The sequence below is a fragment of the Zea mays genome, chromosome 6 (genome assembly GCF_902167145.1).
Source record: "Zea mays cultivar B73 chromosome 6, Zm-B73-REFERENCE-NAM-5.0, whole genome shotgun sequence".
NCBI lineage: Eukaryota > Viridiplantae > Streptophyta > Magnoliopsida > Poales > Poaceae > Zea > Zea mays.
Genome location: NC_050101.1, coordinates 52577326 through 52597850, shown reverse-complemented (window position 1 = coordinate 52597850; position 20525 = coordinate 52577326). Strand labels below are relative to the sequence as shown.

The following is a 20525-nucleotide window of genomic DNA, read 5'->3' as shown; positions in this document are numbered from 1 at the left end:
ACATGGAATGAACCAGCACACCAGAATCTGAGGTTTGAGAGAAATTGCACAAAGACAAGGCATTCAAACATTTGGGCTCACACCGTGGACACATGACACGCACATAAACGAGATCAAACATAGCAAGAAGAACCCTAAGAAAAACAACTCAAATTTGAATTGATGACCATTTTCCAATCCTGGTGAGTTCAACTGTACAACTTGAATTTTCACCCGCCTGAAACACACCTCCCTCTACCACTCCAGGTCTTCTCCATTACCTGTAGCCGTTGACGTCAATGGTATGGCAAAACCAAGGCATAGTTACTTTAAGGTGAATCTTCAGCAGGCTCATGCAGTGCAGAATTCTCGTTAGCTAGTCACACTCAGCAAGTCAGGTCACCTTGCTGACGAGGACCAAAAGAAAAAGAAGCAGCAAAACTGGGGATGATTTATTACATGCCCTTCAGCCTCCAGTTAGTGAGCAAATACCGCCTGCCTGTCCTGAGTTGGAATATCGGGAGCCGGCTTCTCTTCAGTTAGGAGAGGTTGATGGACTTGCCTCTTTGGTAGTCTCCGAACCACTGCTAAGTGGTCTGTTCCTCCCGGACCGAGAACGAACATTGTTACCCACAGGGAATGGTTCCTGATAAGAACGGATGCAACTCTGCGTCAGTCATTGCACAAACATGGAGGTACAGCGAGCGCCGACAACAAGATAATTACCCGTACCTGGTCTCCTGCGTTCGGGCCATCTTTGTGGAAAAGCATAGGGCGGCACCATTTCTCTTCATTCATCAGGCTAGAATTCTGGAAATGAGCAATCAAAGCGTTCCTTCCCTGGATTCTGGCGTACGCAAGTGATGCCACTTTCTCACTATTGAACTTCTCCCATTTCTTGCCGTTGAATGTCTGCACAGAAGTATCAGCTATAGTTAATCTTCTCACATCCAATTCTGGAGTTAAACTAGATATATTTTCCCTTACTGTCAGGTATCAAGGTATGGGCACAGGAACATACCTTGTAAAATGGAACTATCTGCTGTGGATCCGTCATATTGATGAATGCATATCCCACGTTACATTTATTCTGAGGAAAGCAAACACCACAAGAGTCAGACCCTATTAATCTCACTACAAGTTCCAACCTTCACACACATAATGACATACCTTAAAATCAATTGGAAGGTAGATGAAATCATAAGTTCCTCGGTGATTCTCATCAATGACAGCCAAAAGCAGCTTACTGGTGTACCTGTTGATGGCATCAACTATAAGTCTACAAAGAAAAAAAAACGCCAGCCTGAAACAATAGCCTGGGTGTATGGAATCAAAAGTTGGCATAAGGCGTAGACGTACTTGTTAGGAATGTTTTTTATCATCAGTGTGGTGCGCGAGTCTTCACCCTTAGCTATGCGGTCAAGGTCCAGCTCAAACTGCTTCTTGTTTTCAGACTGGGCAGCATTTCCATCATGCCTGCGGCTCCTTATGCGATCATTAGTGGCGTCATATGAGGTGGAGACGTGCATCATAGGATTCCTTCCGTTGGTCGCATGAAGAATTTGCTGAATTGATGGAAACCCGGCACTTATGGCAGAGAACATGGTCTCCCTGTAATTTCCTCTGGCAGATGCAAATACAGAGAGATCTGATGGATACAGCTGAGGGCTGCCAGGAAACCCTACGCTTTCAAGGGATCCTGGATGAAAAGAGTGTGCATTTGCAAAACCACCAACACTGTTTGGAGCTGAACCCAAGTGATGTTGGTCCATAGGATGGGCAGCACTGCGCCGGATGTGAGGAGGCATAGCAGGGTAGCAATGCATATGCACTGGTTGCTGAAAGTTAGGCCACATCATTGGAGCAGAGGGGCTTTGAGGAAAACCATTTGAGTTACTCCAGGTATAGTGATGTCCATGAAGGGGGCAACTTCCAATTCCAGCAACTCTAATTGCTGCCAAAAAAAATAATGAATTAAACAGAATAAAAGAAAGGAGCATGACACAATCTAATCAGCAATAACCTACAAGTATAACATCAGCTAACACATCAACGTTTGTACCCATATTAAATCCAGTGGAAAAAAGAGGAAGCAATTTTTAAAATCCATGCCCAAACAGATAAAGCAGTTAAACAAAGCATCGAAAAGACAAATTATAAGCAGTTTGCTGAAGAAATTTTACCTTCATTTTGATCAGAGGAATGACCATGAAGGTCACTGTGGTCAACTTTGTGATTATTGTAGTCTATTCCTTCAGTAAATCTGAAGTTAGAATTCCTTGCATTTAATGTCATGGAGTTATAGCCATTGCAAATACCATTGTGACACTCTGGCAGTGAGTGCGGGTGGAAGGCTTGCAGCCCACCTCCAAAGTTGCCATGACCAAGAGATCCACTATGTTCACCAAAAGCAGTTTGATTACTATGCTGCTGTGTAGATTCAATTCTGATAGGCGATGACAACTTCTGAGGAGGATTCACAGAGAAGCCATGTTGTGATTTATCGTGTTGCGGTCTAACTGGAGAATATAAATTATGAACAGTGCTGCTGTCCCAACTCTTAGTATCTAACTTCCCTGTTTGACATGTGAAAAGAAAGTGCAGTCTCAAAATGTATGAATACTAGGAAGGGGTGAATAACGTTTCAAATCATATGTTACATACCAATGGTCCCAGGTGGAGAGTTCTTAAGTTGGTGAGCTACGGCATTTTGCTTCTGTTCTCCTGAATATTGCTCTGCGAAGCTGGTAACCACAGAGAAAGCATGTTACTCCACCACATAAACTGATAGGGTTAGGTGGCTACATAATATAACTTGCCAACCAGAATGCATGAGAATGGGAGTTTAAAATTCAGTTGAAGTTGTACGTCACTCAACCATTAGACATGATAAAAGTACTAAGTTATTGGGTATCTGTAGGGTTCTCATGCAAATCCTATAGCTAGAAGGATTTGTGCAAGTTGGTCTCCAATTACCGTGATGGAAGCACAAAAAAGGCTACAAGAGAAACTGTGAAAATGCGAAGCAACATTTGTTTCCGTTACACCTATAAGCATTTGGTAACTTGTTTTGTCCCACTACCCATATATTTCTACTTGCAATATCTTTGGAAAATCTGCTAGCGTAGTAACCAGGTTCCTGGATCGATGGGATCGAGGAACAGGAACGTGGTACGCGGTACGCTACTAAAACTAGGATTTAACACTACTGGAACGAGATTGTTCCCACGTTCCCGGAACGGAACGAACATTCCCGGAACGAGGAACGTGGCCAAGTTCCCAGTTCCCGGTTACTAAGAGCGTACTAGTACTAACCCCATGTAATGAAGAAAGATGATAGTATACAGTGTATGTTTGGCAAGATAATTGGTTGTTATGAGATAGTACTGGAAATGGTGAAACAATGCCAGCCAAGTTAATTACCAAGATCCTGCTCCTCCAGAAAAGCTATGCTCAACTTTGATTTGTGAGCATGATATTTCACCCTTGTTGAGGTCATTCAGTGCTTCTTGTGCTGCTCTGATATCATAGAATTCTACAAATTTCTTATTGCAGCTTGTAGGAGACTTGTAAATCTAGAACCCGAAAGACAAAGAAGATTGTCATAATTGTTTGGAATTCGAATTTCACAAAGAAAGTTCAGAAGCAATATTACCTCCTTGACATCGCCATAAACACTAAATTTTTGGAGAAGATCATGGCTGGAGATGGAAGAGTCAATAAGAGATACCACCAGTGTTCCATTGTTGGGATCTTTGTTTGGAACATTTTCCTAGCAAAGCATCACACAATGATACCATCAACCAAGGTTCAAGAAAGCACTAAGCGCTGAGTGAGCGGTATGGTGGTGAAAAAGCTTAAGCGTGATTAATCGTGCTTAAGCGTGCTTAAGCGTTTTTGTTAAAAAGAGAAAAAAAGACATGATATTGGGCCACCCTACAGCAGCCCTTAACCCCCCCTCCTCTCTTCATGAGTCTGCAGCCCACTAGGCCCACCTGCCAGGAGGCTCAACGCAAAACCCCTCTCCCGTGATGACGTAGTACTCTGCTGCCTCCTTCCACGCCCCACGCCGCCGCCCTGTGCTCTCCACCTCCCTCTCCCGAAGCCTATCCTTCCCCGTGCCGTACGCTCTCCGGTTCCCTCTCCCAAAGCCTTTCCTCCCTCGTGCGATCTTCACCTCTACCGCGAAGCCGCTCCGCCTCTCTCTCACCAATCTGCTGCCTGCAGCCATCGCAGGTCCGTCCGCTCTCTCTCTCTCTCTATCTGTCTCTTGAAGTCTCTCCTCTTCTCTCTCGTCGATCCGTCGATTACGATCCGTCGATTTGCTGCCTGCTGGATTGACGCCGGAGGTGTTCCTCTCCTCTTCCTCTCCCTCCTCTTCTCCCTTAAACATGCCGGATGGGCACGATTAAGCAGGGCCAGCGCTTAATTGCCCGCTTAGTAGGTAAGCGATGCGTTGACCCTCTGCTCAGCGCTTAACCGCGCCTAATCGCACGCCTAATCGCGCTTTCTTGAACCTTGCCATCAACACATGTTACATATTTGCAGCATTAAGCTAGCCATATTAGTCTACTAAGAGGACTCTGTCTGAACTGCATTTTTGTTCCTTTTTTCAGCCTAACACATATGGAAATTCCACAGAGTAGAGGTGAAAGAGTCAAGAGGTTTATAGAGTATAAATTAAGTTGTTATACGTTAATTATTGGCAGTTTTCACTGGGTGCCAAGTACATGATCCTCAAATTGCTCATGTAATCATGCCACCTTTTGACACATAGCAAAATAATGTTTTCTTCTGTCTTTCTTATTAAGGCATAAACCAGTTGTATAATGACAAATTAATTTAACAGATTAAACAGGGGACAGGTTACTAAACATTTCCACTGCAAGAAAAGTGCTAGTGTGTCTACCTTAGGAAGGGAAAATTGAACATCAAGTTTCATCAGCCCCAGAGGTTTGTTATGGACTGCTCTCACTGCGTCCTGTGCAGCTCTAATGTCATAGTAAGACACTGTAACAATTCCATGGCTCTTGCAGGATGTGTCGAATGTCTGTACGTCCCCATATTGCTGGAGGTCCAAACGAAGAACATATTACGAATTTGGGTCTGGAAGGACAGTATTTACTAAGAGAAAATCAATATCAAGAGAGAATGAGAAAAAAAATGAAACCTGAAACAGAGCCCTTAAATCAGAACCCTCGATGCCTGGATTAATATTTTTTACAATAAGAGCTCTGGAATGGTGTTTATCGATAGAGTGCTTCTCAGAAAGTTGAATCTTGAAGGACACATCACGAAATTTGTCGACGTTGTTGGAATCATCATGCTCTAGCTCCAAACCTCCTCCAGTGTAGAATATATCTTCATCGGCATCATCCTGGTTAGACAAGCCGGTGTATTCAAAGCCATCAATAATTCCCGACATCAGGTCATCGTCATCAGGAAGGAGATCACCAATAGTTTGAGCTTCCATTTCTTTCATGGACCCTAGAGGTTCATCTCCGTCATAACCGGAATCATTTGCACCAGCTGATTGGCCATAAACGCCACTTGCCATCAATCTTGCTGCTGCGGGGTTGAGGCAAGGGGAAAACATTGTTAAGGTAAATAAACTGGTTAACAGCACATTTTGGACGAAATAATGGTGGTACCAGCTCTCCAATCCCTAGTAAGTATTAGTTTCTTGAAAAAAATGCAAGAGGAACTCACATTTTCTACCGAAGACTTCAGTGAAGGAGCTGGATGAAAAGCAGTCTCCATAGTCTTGCACATGTTGATCAGCACTGGGTGGTTCAACAAAAGCCGTCCCTCCTGTAGACAAGCCAAGACTGGACCTGGAGGTACTGAGGACATCACCCCAAGAAATCGAAGGTATGCCAGGAGCATTTTCTTGTTGGTCCACCAAATTACCAAGGTTAAGCATGCCCAGCTTCCCCTTGAAGGCTTGACCTCGTTGATGTTCCAGACCACCTGCAGGACTTGAGCCTATGGGATGGGCCTTATCGAGTGGAGAAGTGAAAATAGGCTTGCTCCCTGACATCAACGAACATGAACAAATACACTCAGTTCCTGAAGAGCTGTTGAGTCTATTGTCATGTTACAGCCTTCAACAAATGAGTCTGATGATACGTTGATCAAGGGCATTTAATCGCTAACTGTGCTCAGTGAACCATCCAACTAATTCCTACCTAATGGTCTTGAGCAGAGGCTGTATAAACATTCAAGGAATAAGGGATGGCCAGGCTCATTCCGTGCCCAACTGCATCCAAAATGCTTACTTAAAAGTTGGACGCCAATGGATTAGGAAACCTAAGTGGCATGTATGTAGCAGTCCTGGCAAGAGAAAGAGTGAACTAATTTTCTGGTTTTGGCCAGTTAGTTGTTAATAATAAGGTGCAAAGGAAAATCAGGACAGGATATCTCCCCATCCCTGCACAATTTGTAAACATGAATCACGAGGTTATCAGTTGGTATCTGGAGGACGAGTTGGACTAAGGCAAGTTAGGCATGTATCATTTTAGGATAATTTATTTATTGAAGGTACAATAACCCCACTAACTACCAACAGGCAACAGCAAGTATAGAAAGGTCCATACATTCTGCAAGGGTGTCAATACACGAGGGAATGAGAGAGGGGGTGAAAAGAAAGAAAGAAAGGCCTAACTGACAGTTTGCATCATGCAAGAAGAAACAATCATATGAAACAGCAGCCGCAAGTTCTTTTTTTTCCCTAAAGAAATGAAGCATGTTGCGCACCTTTGTGATCGACCATTGACTCTGACGATTTCCAGAATCCAACTTGCCTCTGTGTAAGAAAGGCACGACTGATTTTTGCCTGATTAATCTGACAAGAGAAGGGAAAAGAAAAGAAAAGAAGAAACAAGCTTGCTAACCTCAGTGGGGACGAGATCCTGGGAGAAGAATGATGAGGACGACGGCGACTCTGACAGGGGAGCAATCGGGGACAGGTGGCCCCTGTCAACGGCTCCCGACGCTATCACCATCGGTGCAGCGCAGGATTACAGGAAGCCCTTTTGTTTTATTTGGCGGGGCTTGGCAACCCAATCCAACTCAACGCAAGAACTGCAACGGCTGGAGGTTGTGGCCCCTCTCGACCATTAACTGCTTCCTGCTTAAGAAACATCGAAAGGATGCATGAGGAGAAAGTCTCGTTGGTTCATTCACTGCAGGTAGTTATCCGATCGTCATTGACGAATAGACAGCAGGCGACGAAGACAGGTTTTCTTGATCGTGGCCATGGAAAGGATTCACGGTATCTATCTATTTATTTACTTATGCTTTTAAAGAAGGCAAGTAAGTAGTTCATAAATGGTTTCGATCAAGAGAGGCAAGGATGCGGAGCAGGCAAATGGAGACAGGTTAGAGGGAGGAGGAGGAGGAGGAGGAGGAGGAAAGGGGGAAATCGGAACTGACCGAAACAACAAGGGAAATCCGGTTCTTGAATGCTTTGCTTGCTATTGGCTTATGAGGTATGGTGGACCGGTAGCCCCCCAAGATTAATCAGCGGGCGGCTGTGCCTGCAGTATGGCAGAGCGATTTGTAAGCAGTGGTAATGGCAGAGCGAGGCAGGCTGGGTCCTCTATCTAGCGCTTGCTTGGTGATCGTGTCGCAGCGGCAAGCACGCCCTGCCCCTGCCCTCTCGGAGAAGAGAAGTAGAGAAGAGACGGGAGGGAAAGAAGGGGATTAGAAGTGGAGAAGGCATTATTGCTTGAGACGGCAAGTGGAGGGGATGGATTGGAGGGGCTCCATTGGAGTGGAGTGCGGTGTTGGAGAAGCGAGAGAGGATGCGGAGGCGAGGGAATGCTGGAAGATGGAAATGGAAACGGGAGTGCGCGGAAGGATAAGCTAGGCAGCACGCGTACGCGATTCCAATTCCGACCACGTTTCCGGTCCAAATCACCTTCCGCCGCCTTCAGCTTCGCTTGGGGGGGATGGGGTTGGGGAAGCAACAGATGGCGCAGATGGCTTGCCGCCGCACGCAACGCCAGCCAACACGCCCGCCGTTACGCATACAGCAAGTTAAGTGGAGTTGCTTACTGGACTTTGGATTCACGGATCGGAGGAGGAGGAGGAGGAGGAATAGATCGACGTCGACGACGTACTCCTTCCTTGCTTCCTCTGGACTATCTGAGACTGATGAGAGTTTTTTTAGAGAAAGAGAGCAAGCAGGGGAAGAACAGACAGTCACAGGCAGATGCATGTAAAAAGAGTTGAGTATGCCATTGCCGCACCTCTTTCTCTCTCTCTAGGTCGCATGTACTGCTGCTGTACGATGCGATGCTTCCTCGGCGGGGGCGACGGGCGAGGGCGGGTCGCCGGCCGGAGCCCGAGGAGACGAGGCAGCAGATGCTTGTCTTGTTGTTTCTTTTTCGTTTCCAACTACACAACTCGATTCCGACTCTGATTGATTTGACTGATGAGAGAGAGAGGTAGTACTGTGCTACTAGCAGTGGCAGGAAGTACTAGACAAGAGAGAGAAATGGCTGGTTCAGGCAGCTGCTGCCTCCCTCTCCTCTCCTCCCGTTGTTTTTGTGCTGTTTTGGTTGGGTGGGGAACAATAATGATGGCGGGATGGGTGCAGACGAGAGAGAGAGAGAATGCAGTCCATCACAGGAACAGAGGATGATGATGATAACAACAATGAAGATGAACCAACGTGGTCGAAGTAAGTACATTTATTTATTTTACAAATGATATGAGAATAATGCTCTCGCCTTCCTCTAATCTCCTTGGACTGGAGGTCCTTGTGTTCCTGTTCCTGCCGCGAGGAACACGAGGAAAGGAGAGGGGAGCCACAACAAGAAACGCCTCCGTCTCTGTCTTCGATGGAATTGGAACGCCACAGAAAAAAAAATCGCTAAAACAAAGCAAGCAATCGTGTTGCTGCTGTCGCTGTCCCGCGGTTGCAACTAACCCCTGGACGGAACATTTTCATCCCTGAACAATTGGATTGGTTTTTCAAATATAAAAACAGCATTATCTAACTCTAAGCTTCTAGATCATAAATACAATTAGGTCCCGTTTGTTTCCTTTCATTTCGAAGAATTTGAATCTTACTAATGAAATAAACTATTTTTTTAGAATATGACATTCCACCACTTTCCAAAGTTATCATATAAGCTTAACTCAAATTCATGGGGTGAGAGATGGAAATCGATTCTATAGATTTACATGCTATTTTTTCGATGTACAACTTATAGCACATTCTTCTACTTGCACCTCTATAACATAAATGTAGTATATAATCATCTCTCTCATATGATTTAAGATAATATATAAATATATTACATATATAAATATATAAACTTAATTAGATTTGTCTAAATTATAATTATTAAAATGAAATTCAATTCCAACGAAACAAACGAGCCCTTAAGAAAATATATATGGAGAATCGTGTAAAGACGAATTCTTCGTGAAAAGTCTATCTCTTATTTTTTTCAATTAACTTATAGGAATCTCATATTAAATGAGAATGTACATACTCTAATGTTGTGTTTAGTCTCACGGAGATTGAGAATTCTGTGATTATGATACTCCTAACATGTAGTTTGGTCTGGTTTCTTTCTATTTTGACCCTTGTTAGGTTTTTTCACAAATATGTCCTTTCTAGTTTGAATTTAGTAAATGAATCCTCAGGTTGGCGTCGTCGCAATTGGCGTCGACTTTACACGTGTTGGCACCAATTGCTCTGACGTCTAGATCTTGTTGACATGGCCAGGACGCTCCCCGTGGTCGGTGACGTGGCGGGTCGGTGCCAGAGATCTTGGCGTCGACGTGGCGGGGGCCGGTGCCAAGATTCGTGGCGACAACCCCTTAATACATGTCCATCGGGTTTCTCTTTTCTCGCTCACGCTTATTCGTCGCTTCCTCTCACCCTCCACCTCCAACCATCGTCGCGCCGCCGCATCGCCCCACACCGTTGCCCTGGCCCACACCCGCGCACAAAGGCGTCGGCGCGTGGCCCCACGTCGGCAAGCCGTCGAGCCCGACGCCTGCGCGACACCATGCTGACACACCACCGCTCTGCCATCTTGCCTCCCTCAGCTCCCCACGCCCGCACCATCGCCGCTGACCTCTGCCTCGACTTCACCGCCGGCTGTCGAGCTCGCATTGCACGAGGTAATTTAGTTACAAAATTAGCAAAATTTTCTAGTTCGGAAAATTAGTATCTAGCCAATAAATTTTGTAGTTTGTTATTAATTTAGTTTAATTATAAATGTAGCTAAATATTTAGTTGTTGATTTTGTTAATGTTAAGGGATGATCGTCAATGTGATGAAAGTGATGCTTTGAATTCGATGAATGTGTTTCATGTGATCATTAGTTGTTGATTTTGTTAATGTTAAGGGACGATCGTCAATGTGATGATAGTGAACATGATGAAAGTGATGCTTTGAATTTAGTGAATGTGTTTCATGTGGATCAATGTGATGAATGTGAAATGAATTTGTATTTGCAGGTTTTACAAACCTCCTGTGCAGGGGAGGTGTTATCGAAATTTTTTACCTACTACTATGTGCTTGTTTATAGAGAGGAGATTGTGACGGAACCTTCCAAGATATTAGACCCACCTACACCTATCCTCGTCCCAAGGACCTTAGACAGCCATACAGATGTACCTAACAGCTTGATAGGACCTGGTCCTTGTATCTTCTTCAACATCTCCCAAGAGCGCATATCCCATTTCACAGACATTACACATATCGGAGTAAAAGAGAAAAGAGTTACAATAACTTATTTTACATAGATAAGTTAAAGTAATAATATAGAAAGAGTGCTTATTACAATATAAGGGTCTGAGTGCTTCTACTTATTACATCACCGGAAGGTAGACACCTTCCATAAGTTTATACTTAATTTTCATCCTCCTGCTTGGGGACGATCTTGGAACAGAAGCAGCAAAACTCTGTAGTCTCTTCACCTACAACAACATGGGTTCGAAAACCCTGAGTACGAAGTGTACTTTCGCAAGTCTTACCCGACTAAAAGAAAATACTCTTAAAGATATGCTGGCATTTAGGAGTCAAGGTAAGGTTTATCAAGAACCAATGACTCAGTTTGCACAAAGCTTACTAAAGTTGGTCCTTATAAATTCTTTTTACTTGTCAAGTTAAGTAATTTACCGAATCTAGATTTCGTTCCTACTCTAGATCAAGCACTTGGCATACACTACCCATCTTTTATCAAACCCTGAGTTTACTTGTCACTATGGTGTAGTGCAGTGACCACATCTTCATATCCGAGAAGTAACGGCGACCCGAATCAATTAATACCCAGCTGGGGATCTCCGAAACAGTGTCGAAACAGTGTCAAACTTCATCCACAGGCTAATATAAACATATTAAGTTTACCCTCAATTTTTCATGATTTTTGGAATTTGCAATATATCTCTAAAATTCTAATGGTCCTTTCATAAGCACTTTTAAATGCTAGATAATTTATTATTTGCAAATAAAATCTCAAAACTATTTTTGTTAAATATTATCTAATTTTATGAATCTAACATAATTGGTCTCATAGTTTTGCCATTTTTCTGCAATTTGTATTGGATTTTGCAAGTTATTAGCAAAAAGAAAAGAATGAAACGTGAACAGGTCTAGGCTCAACCGCTCAAACCAGCACGAGTCGACCCATGTGAAAGGGAAATGTGCCCTTGGGCCATTTCTAAGTATTTTGGTGATTGAGTGCCAACTCAAGTGCTTAAAATCTGAATTTATGCAATGGATGAACAAAGTGCAAATCAAGAGCAAAGGTATGTTTCTAAGTCTTAGTACATTGGTTTTGTGTACTAATATATTTGTCTAAGTGGTAGAAACAGAAAGAAGAAGAGAAGAGAAGACTTGGCTGTGTACAGCCAAGGGGCTGTTTCGGTCTGGGGCACCGGACTGTCCGGTGGTGCACCGGACAGTGTCCGGTGCGCCAGGCTGCCTTGGCCGAAGTGGCCACTCTCGGGAATTCGCCGACGGCGTACGGCTAAAATTCACCGGACTGTCCGGTGTGCACCGGACTGTCCGGTGAGCCAACGATCGGCTAGAGCCAACGGTCGGCTGCGGATTCTGCGCGCGACACGTGGCCAAGCCAACGGTCGGAAGGGGGCACCGGACTGTCCGGTGTGCACCGGACATGTCCGGTGCGCCAACGGCTCCCGCATCTGCAACGGTCGGCTTCGCCAATTAAGGAAAGGAATCGGGCACCGGACACTGTCCGGTGTGCACCGGACTGTCCGGTGCGCCCGACGACAGAAGGCAAAGATGGCCTTCCAGATTTGTTCTCAACGGCTCCTAGCTGCCTTGGGGCTATAAAAGGGACCCCTAGACGCATGGAGGGAGACACCAAGCAACTCTTGAGCATTCTTGATCATCCACACTCAGTCTTTGCGCATCCGTTTGTGATTCTAAGTGATTCGAGCTCTGTTCTTGTGAGAAACTGTGAGATAGTCTTTGAGCTCGATTCTTGGCCGTGTGTGTGCGCGTTTCGCTGTGGATTTGTGTGTGTTGCTTCCCTCCCTTACTCCGTGCTTCTTTGTGAATCTTAAGTGTAAGGGCGAGAGACTCCAATTTGTGGAGATTCCTCGCAAGTGGGATAAAGATAAGCAAGGCAAAATACTGTGGTATTCAAGTGGGTCTTTGGACCGCTTGAGAGGGGTTGATTGCAACCCTCGTCCGTTGGGACGCCACAACGTGGAGTAGGCAAGTTTTGTACTTGGCCGAACCACGGGATAAATCACTGTGTCTCCTCTGTGTTGAATTCTCTGTGATTGTCGTATTGTGCAAGATCTTCTCTTTAGCCACTTGGCAATTATTGTGCTAACCCCTAACAAGTTTTTGTGGCTATAAGTTAAGTTTTTACAGGATCACCTATTCACCCCCCTCTAGGTGCTCTCAATTGGTATCAGAGCCGTTCTCTTCACAAAAGGACTTACCGCCCGAAGAGATGGATCCTAAGGGGAAGGGAATCGTGATCAACGACAAAGAGAAGGAATCCTTCGTCAACGAGCCGAAGGACGACAAGCCTACCGACTCCGGCTCGGGGCATAGACGGAAGGAAGGGAAGAAGAAGAAGACAAGGCGCATCAAGGAGATCATCTACTACGACGATAGTGATGAGTCTACTTCTTCCCAAAAGGATGATGACAACGACTACAAAAAGACGGTCAATTCGAACTTTTCATTTGATTATTCTCGTATTCAACATAGTTCGAATTCGCATTTGCTTTCCATTCCTCTTGGCAAACCTCCACACTTCGATGGGGAGGACTACGGATTTTGGAGTCACAAAATGCGTAGTCACTTATTCTCTCTCCATCCAAGCATATGGGAGATTGTGGAGAATGGAATGAAATTTGATAGCTCGGATAGCCCTATGCTTATAAATGAACAAATTCATAGAAATGCACAAGCTACTACTGTTCTCTTAGCGTCTTTGTGCAGGGAAGAGTACAATAAGGTGAGCGGCTTGGACAATGCCAAGCAGATATGGGATACCCTCAAGATCTCTCACGAGGGGAACGACATCACCATGCTCACCAAGATGGAGTTGGTGGAGGGCGAGCTTGGACGATTCGCCATGATAAGGGGAGAGGAGCCAACTCAAACTTACAACCGGCTCAAGACCCTTATCAACAAAATAAGGAGCTACGGAAGCACGCGTTGGACGGATCACGACGTCGTCCGCCTAATGCTCAGGTCCTTTACCGTTCTTGATCCTCATCTCGTGAACAATATTCGTGAGAATCCCAGGTACACGATGATGACGCCCGAGGAAGTACTTGGAAAATTCGTGAGCGGGCGGATGATGATCAAGGAGACAAGATACGTCGACGACGCATTGAACGGTCCACTCCACGAGCCTCAACCCATTGCTCTAAAGGCAACAAGGAGCAAGGAGTCGCTACCTAGCAAGGTGGCACAAGTTGAGGCGGCCGGACTCAACGATGAAGAGATGGCTCTTATCATTAAACGCTTCAAGACGGTACTAAAAGGTCACAAGGGGCAGCCAAGCAAGACCAAGACAAAGGGGAAGCGCTCATGCTTCAAGTGCGGTAAGATTGGTCATTTTATCGCTAACTGCCCCGATAATGATAGTGACCAGGAACAGGGAAACAAGAGGGAAAAGAAGAAGAATTACAAGAAGGCAAAGGGCGAGGCGCATCTAGGCAAGGAGTGGGACTCGGACTGCTCCTCGTCCGACTCCGACAACGAAGGACTCGCCGCTACCGCCTTCAACAAGTCATCCCTCTTCCCAAACGAGCATCACACTTGCCTTATGGCAAGGGAAAAGAAGGTAATCACTCGTAACGCTAGTACTAATGATTCTTCTAGTGATGAGTCGAGTGATGATGATGACATATACTATTCTAGTTTGTTCAAGGGATTGGATAGAAATAAAATTGATAAAATCAATGAATTGATTGATGCATTGAATGAGAAGGATAAACTCTTAGAGAAACAAGAGGATTTATTGTATGAAGAGCATGATAAATTTGTAGAAGCTCAACGATCTCATGCTCTAGAAGTTAAAAGAAATGAAATGCTTTCTTGTGAACTATCTTCTTGCCATGAGACAATTTCTAAATTAAAGAGCATTAATGATGACTTAAATGCTAAACTAGTAGAAGCAAATAGATCCAACTCTTGTGTTGAACATGTTGAAATTTGCACTAGGTGTAAGGATGTTGATATTAATGCGTGCAGTGAACACTTAGTCTCCATTTCAAAATTGAATGATGAATTAGCTAGTCTTAATACCCAACTTAAGACTAGCAAGAGTGAATTTGAAAAACTAAAATTTGCAAGGGATGCCTATACTATTGGTAGACACCCCTCAATTAAGGATGGGCTTGGCTTCAAGAGGGAAGCCAAGAACTTAACAAGCCATAAGACTCCCATCTCCACCAAGGAGAAAGGGAAGGCTCCTATGGCTAATAGTGTTAAGAAGAATCATGCTTTCATGTACTATGATAGGAGATATTCTAGAAATGCTTTTAGAGGTCATGATGTTTTTGATTCACATGCTTATGACTCTTATGCTATGACTGCTTCTAGTTCTCATGTTATGCATGGTAGAAATGTGCTTAGAAGAAATGTTGTTCATCAAATGCCTAGGAGAAATGTTGTTAGGAAAGTAGTGAATGAACCTTCTACAATTTATTGTGCTTTGAATGCTTCCTTTGCAATTTGTAGAAAGGATAAGAAAATTATTGCTAGGAAGCTAGGGGCAAAATGCAAGGGAGACAAAACTTGCATTTGGGTCCCTAAGGATATTTGCACTAACCTTGTAGGACCCAACATGAGTTGGGTACCTAAGACCCAAGCCTAAATTTGCCTTGCAGGTTTATGCATCCGGGGGTTCAAGCTGGATTATTGATAGCGGATGCACAAACCATATGACGGGGGAGAAGAAGATGTTCACCTCCTACGTCAAGAATAAGGATTCCCAAGATTCAATCATATTCGATGATGGGAATCAAGGCAAGGTAAAAGGGTTAGGTAAAATTGCAATTTCTAATGAGCACTCTATCTCTAATGTGTTTTTAGTAGAGTCACTAGGATATAATTTACTATCTGTTAGTCAATTGTGCAATATGGGATATAACTGTCTGTTTACAAATGTAGATGTGTCTGTCTTTAGAAGAAGTGATGGTTCACTAGCTTTTAAGGGTGTATTAGACGGCAAACTGTATTTAGTTGATTTTGCAAAAGAAGAAGCCGGTCTAGATGCATGCTTAATAGCTAAGACTAGCATGGGCTGGCTGTGGCATCGCCGCTTAGCACATGTGGGGATGAAGAACCTTCACAAGCTTCTAAAGGGAGAACACGTGATAGGTTTGACTAACGTGCAATTCGAAAAAGATAGACCTTGTGCAGCTTGTCAAGCAGGTAAACAAGTGGGAGGAGCACATCACAGCAAGAATGTGATGACCACTTCAAGACCTCTAGAGCTGCTGCATATGGACCTCTTTGGACCCGTCGCCTATCTGAGCATAGGAGGGAGTAAGTATGGTCTAGTTATTGTTGATGACTTTTCCCGCTTCACTTGGGTGTTCTTTTTGCAGGATAAGTCTGAAACCCAAGGGACCCTCAAGCGCTTCCTCAGGAGAGCTCAAAATGAGTTTGAGCTCAAGGTGAAGAAGATAAGGAGCGACAACGGGTCCGAGTTCAAGAACCTTCAAGTAGAGGAGTTCCTTGAGGAGGAAGGAATCAAGCACGAGTTCTCCGCTCCCTATACACCACAGCAAAATGGTGTGGTAGAGAGGAAGAACAGGACGCTAATCGACATGGCGAGGACTATGCTTGGAGAGTTCAAGACCCCCGAACGTTTTTGGTCGGAAGCCGTGAACACGGCTTGCCACGCCATCAACAGGGTCTACCTTCACCGTCTCCTCAAGAAGACGTCATATGAGCTTCTAACCGGTAACAAACCCAATGTATCGTACTTTCGTGTATTTGGGAGCAAGTGCTACATTCTAGTGAAGAAGGGTAGAAATTCAAAATTTGCTCCCAAAGCTGTAGAAGGGTTTTTGTTAGGTTATGACTCAAATACAAAGGCATATAGAGTCTTCAACAAATCATCGGGTTTGGTTGAAGTCTCTAGCGACGTTGTATTTGATGAGACTAATGGCTCTCCAAGAGAGCAAGTTGTTGATTGTGATGATGTAGATGAAGAAGATGTTCCGACGGCAGCTATACGAACCATGGCGATTGGGGAAGTACGGCCTCAGGAACAAGATAAACGAGATCAACCATCTTCCTCAACTACGATGCTACCCCCAACTCAAGACGATGAACAGGTTCATCAACAGGAGGCGGATGATCAAGGGGGAGCACAAGATAATCATGTGATGGAGGAAGATGCGCAACCGGCACCTCCAACCCAAGTTCGAGCGATGATTCAAAGGGATCATCCCGTCGATCAAATTCTGGGTGACATTAGCAAGGGAGTAACTACTCGATCTCGATTAGTTAATTTTTGTGAGCATTACTCCTTTGTCTCTTCTATTGAGCCTTTCAGGGTAGAGGAGGCCTTGCTAGATCCGGACTGGGTGTTGGCCATGCAGGAGGAGCTCAACAACTTCAAGAGAAATGAAGTCTGGACGCTGGTACCTCGTCCGAAGCAAAATGTTGTGGGAACCAAGTGGGTGTTCCGCAACAAACAGGACGAGCACGGGGTGGTGACGAGAAACAAGGCTCGACTTGTGGCAAAAGGTTATGCCCAAGTCGCAGGTTTGGATTTCGAGGAGACTTTTGCTCCTGTGGCTAGGCTAGAGTCAATTCGAATCTTGCTAGCATATGCCGCTCACCACTCTTTCAGGTTGTACCAAATGGATGTGAAGAGCGCCTTCCTCAACGGGCCAATCAAGGAGGAGGTGTACGTGGAGCAACCCCCTGGCTTCGAGGATGATCGGTTCCCCGACCATGTGTGTAAGCTCTCTAAGGCGCTCTATGGACTTAAGCAAGCCCCAAGAGCATGGTATGAATGCCTTAGAGATTTCTTAGTTGATAATGCTTTCAAGGTTGGGAAAGCCGATCCAACTCTTTTTACTAAGACATGTGATGGTGATTTGTTTGTGTGCCAAATTTATGTCGATGACATAATATTTGGTTCTACTAACCAAAAGTCTTGTGAAGAGTTTAGCAGGGTAATGACGCAGAAATTCGAGATGTCGATGATGGGCGAGTTGAACTACTTCCTTGGGTTCCAAGTGAAGCAACTCAAGGACGGCACTTTCATCTCCCAAACGAAGTACACGCAAGATCTGCTAAAGCGGTTTGGGATGAAGGACGCCAAGCCCGCAAAGACTCCGATGGGGACCGACGGACACACCGACCTCAACAAAGGAGTCTCGAAGGTGGATTGAAAGGGAAAGGTGAACTTGGACCATGCAAGACTTCCACTGCACTCTGATGAAAGGGTAACTTATTCCAAGTTCATCTCTATGATCTTATTGCCTTTGTACTCTTAATTGAAGATTTTGGTGAGGCAATGGGGTTAAAGGGCCAAGATTGATCCCGTTTTGGTGCTTGATGCCAAAGGGGGAGAAAATAAAGGCCAAAGCGATAAATGGATCAGCTACCACTTGAGAGATTTTGAAAATAGTAGAATAGAGCTTTTTGTTTTGGCAAAACTCTGTTATTGTGTCTCTTGTCAAAAGTTGGCTTCTTGTGGGGAGAAGATGTAATTATGGGAAATAAGGGAAGTTTTTGAAATCTGTGATCAATCTCTTTTGGAATGACTCTCTTTATGCCTCAACATGTGTGTTTGACATAGAGATAGAGATTTGAGTTTGATTTGCAAAAACAAACCAAGTGGTGGCAAAGGATGATCCATATATGCCAAAATTGAATCAAAATCAATTTGAGTTTTATTTGAAGTGTTTTTGCACTTGTTCTAGTTGCTTTATGTTGTGTTGGCATAAATCACCAAAAAGGGGGAGATTGAAAGGGAAATGTGCCCTTGGGCCATTTCTAAGTATTTTGGTGATTGAGTGCCAACTCAAGTGCTTAAAATGTGAATTTATGCAATGGATGAACAAAGTGCAAATCAAGAGCAAAGGTATGTTTCTAAGTCTTAGTACATTGGTTTTGTGTACTAATATATTTGTCTAAGTGGTAGAAACAGAAAGAAGAAGAGAAGAGAAGACTTGGCTGTGTACAACCAAGAGGCTGTTTCGGTCTGGGGCACCGGACTGTCCGGTGGTGCACCGGACAGTGTCCGGTGCGCCAGGCTGCCTTGGCCGAAGTGGCCACTCTCGGGAATTCGCCGACGGCGTACGGCTAAAATTCACCGGACTGTCCGGTGTGCACCGGACTGTCCGGTGAGCCAACGGTCGGCTAGAGCCAACGGTCGGCTGCGGATTCTGCGCGCGACACGTGGCCAAGCCAACGGTCGGAAGGGGGCACCGGACTGTCCGGTGTGCACCGGACATGTCCGGTGCGCCAACGGCTCCCGCATCTGCAACGGTCGGCTTCGCCAATTAAGGAAAGGAATCGGGCACCGGACACTGTCCGGTGTGCACCGGACTGTCCGGTGCGCCCGACGACAGAAGGCAAAGATGGCCTTCCAGATTTGTTCTCAACGGCTCCTAGCTGCCTTGGGGCTATAAAAGGGACCCCTAGACGCATGGAGGGAGACACCAAGCAACTCTTGAGCATTCTTGATCATCCACACTCAGTCTTTGCGCATCCGTTTGTGATTCTAAGTGATTCGAGCTCTGTTCTTGTGAGAAACTGTGAGATAGTCTTTGAGCTCGATTCTTGGCCGTGTGTGTGCGCGTTTCGATGTGGATTTGTGTGTGTTGCTTCCCTCCCTTACTCTGTGCTTCTTTGTGAATCTTAAGTGTAAGGGCGAGAGACTCCAATTTGTGGAGATTCCTCGCAAGTGGGATAAAGATAAGCAAGGCAAAATACTGTGGTATTCAAGTGGGTCTTTGGACCGCTTGACAGGGGTTGATTGCAACCCTCGTCCGTTGGGACGCCACAACGTGGAGTAGGCAAGTTTTGTACTTGGCCGAACCACGGGATAAATCACCGTGTCTCCTCTGTGTTGAATTCTCTGTGATTGTCGTATTGTGCAAGATCTTCTCTTTAGCCACTTGGCAATTATTGTGCTAACCCCTAACAAGTTTTTGTGGCTATAAGTTAAGTTTTTACAGGATCACCTATTCACCCCCCTCTAGGTGCTCTCACCATGAACCGAGGAAACTATCCACGCCCGCGTTGGCGACTTTGCACAAAGGCCTGTGGCACTATTCTACAAAGTCACTCGAAACTTCACTTAAGCCCCTCTCCTTTTCTCTTCTTTACAACTCCGAGTCCCCGACGACGGCACACTCGCCCCCGACCACCCCTCGCTAGGACTCTCTACGAACGACGATGACCGACAAAATCGAGCACCTACCCACCATCCTCGAGCCAAGGCGACTCTAATCCGTGCACCAATCAGGTTAAACCGCCTCAGGATACCCTCTACTCACAATCATAGCGGACCCCAAGGTCCAACGAGACTGTTCCCGTTGACACAGCGTGGTAGCGTTCAATCACGAGGCAAGGCGAGCTTCAGTAGCTTATAAGATTACTGTAAGAACGACCGAAGGGACCTGAAATAGGACAGAATTAACCGGCCACACCGAGGAGGGCTACGGACGCACTCATAGACGGTGAGACAGTGTTCTCGTCAACTCACCATGGTACAGTTCAATCGGCAAGTTCACGAGCAAAAAAGAGATCATTGGGATACTAAAACACGAGCCTACTGGCCACGGTGGAGCACCTTACGGCGGCGATAGTGACCGACTTTGGGGGGATTCCGAAGAACTCGAGCTACGGTGGATGAGAAGGGTTAGCTGAGGGTGGGTTGGGTGCGTAACAGAGAGGCGGAGCGGGGGGAGTGCTCAATTTAAAGAAATCGATTGCTTGTTTCGCGAATTTGAGATGAGATCGTCCACGGCGATGACACGATATTTCCATAGAGACGCATTTGCCATGGTGCGCGGTGGAACAATGGCCCAAGGTAGTTACTGGCTAC

The 20525-nt window shown here is 45.2% G+C and overlaps 1 protein-coding gene and 2 long non-coding RNA genes across 19 annotated transcripts; 2 read left to right on the top strand and 1 right to left on the bottom strand.

The window, feature by feature from the left end:
* Window positions 1-8: 8 nt before the first annotated feature.
* On the bottom strand, window positions 9-8556 carry LOC100383420 (Protein MEI2-like 1). Of its 17 annotated transcripts, none has more exons than XM_020539094.3 (17): window positions 8232-8549; window positions 8038-8127; window positions 7414-7517; window positions 6873-7111; window positions 6736-6784; window positions 5689-6012; window positions 5150-5547; window positions 4889-5047; window positions 3635-3751; window positions 3403-3554; window positions 2644-2723; window positions 2163-2555; window positions 1339-1933; window positions 1150-1234; window positions 1001-1069; window positions 712-891; window positions 29-625 (listed from the first exon to the last, which is right to left on the bottom strand). In XM_020539094.3, exons 4-17 carry the CDS (start codon window positions 6981-6983, stop codon window positions 515-517), a joined length of 2823 nt encoding a protein of 940 aa, XP_020394683.1. In that variant the 5' UTR covers window positions 6984-7111; window positions 7414-7517; window positions 8038-8127; window positions 8232-8549; the 3' UTR covers window positions 29-514. The 17 variants fall into 17 exon arrangements, with proteins under 17 accessions (XP_008648115.1, NP_001169543.1, XP_020394683.1 ...); XM_008649894.4 differs by having other exon boundaries at window positions 5150-5544; window positions 6873-7108; XM_008649888.4 differs by having other exon boundaries at window positions 6873-7108; window positions 8232-8531.
* Window positions 3759-4777, top strand: LOC109940631 (uncharacterized). The gene is made up of 2 exons (XR_002263248.1): window positions 3759-4215; window positions 4596-4777. It is a non-coding gene; the product is annotated as an uncharacterized lncRNA (long non-coding RNA).
* LOC103629300 (uncharacterized) lies at window positions 7925-11713 on the top strand. The gene is made up of 3 exons (XR_004850149.1): window positions 7925-8665; window positions 9722-10122; window positions 10462-11713. It is a non-coding gene; the product is annotated as an uncharacterized lncRNA (long non-coding RNA).
* Window positions 11714-20525: the final 8812 nt, after the last annotated feature.

Coding starts and splice junctions, on each gene's coding strand:
- LOC100383420 (XM_008649890.3), bottom strand. CDS start 6,983: ATGGTGATAGCGTCGGGAGCCGTTGACAGGGGCCACCTGTCCCCGATT. Junction 5,548..5,688: donor TGAAGTCTTCGGTAGAAAAT/GTGAGTTCCTCT, acceptor TCAACCCCGCAG/CAGCAAGATTGATGGCAAGT. Junction 5,048..5,149: donor ATTTAAGGGCTCTGTTTCAG/GTTTCATTTTTT, acceptor TTGGACCTCCAG/CAATATGGGGACGTACAGAC.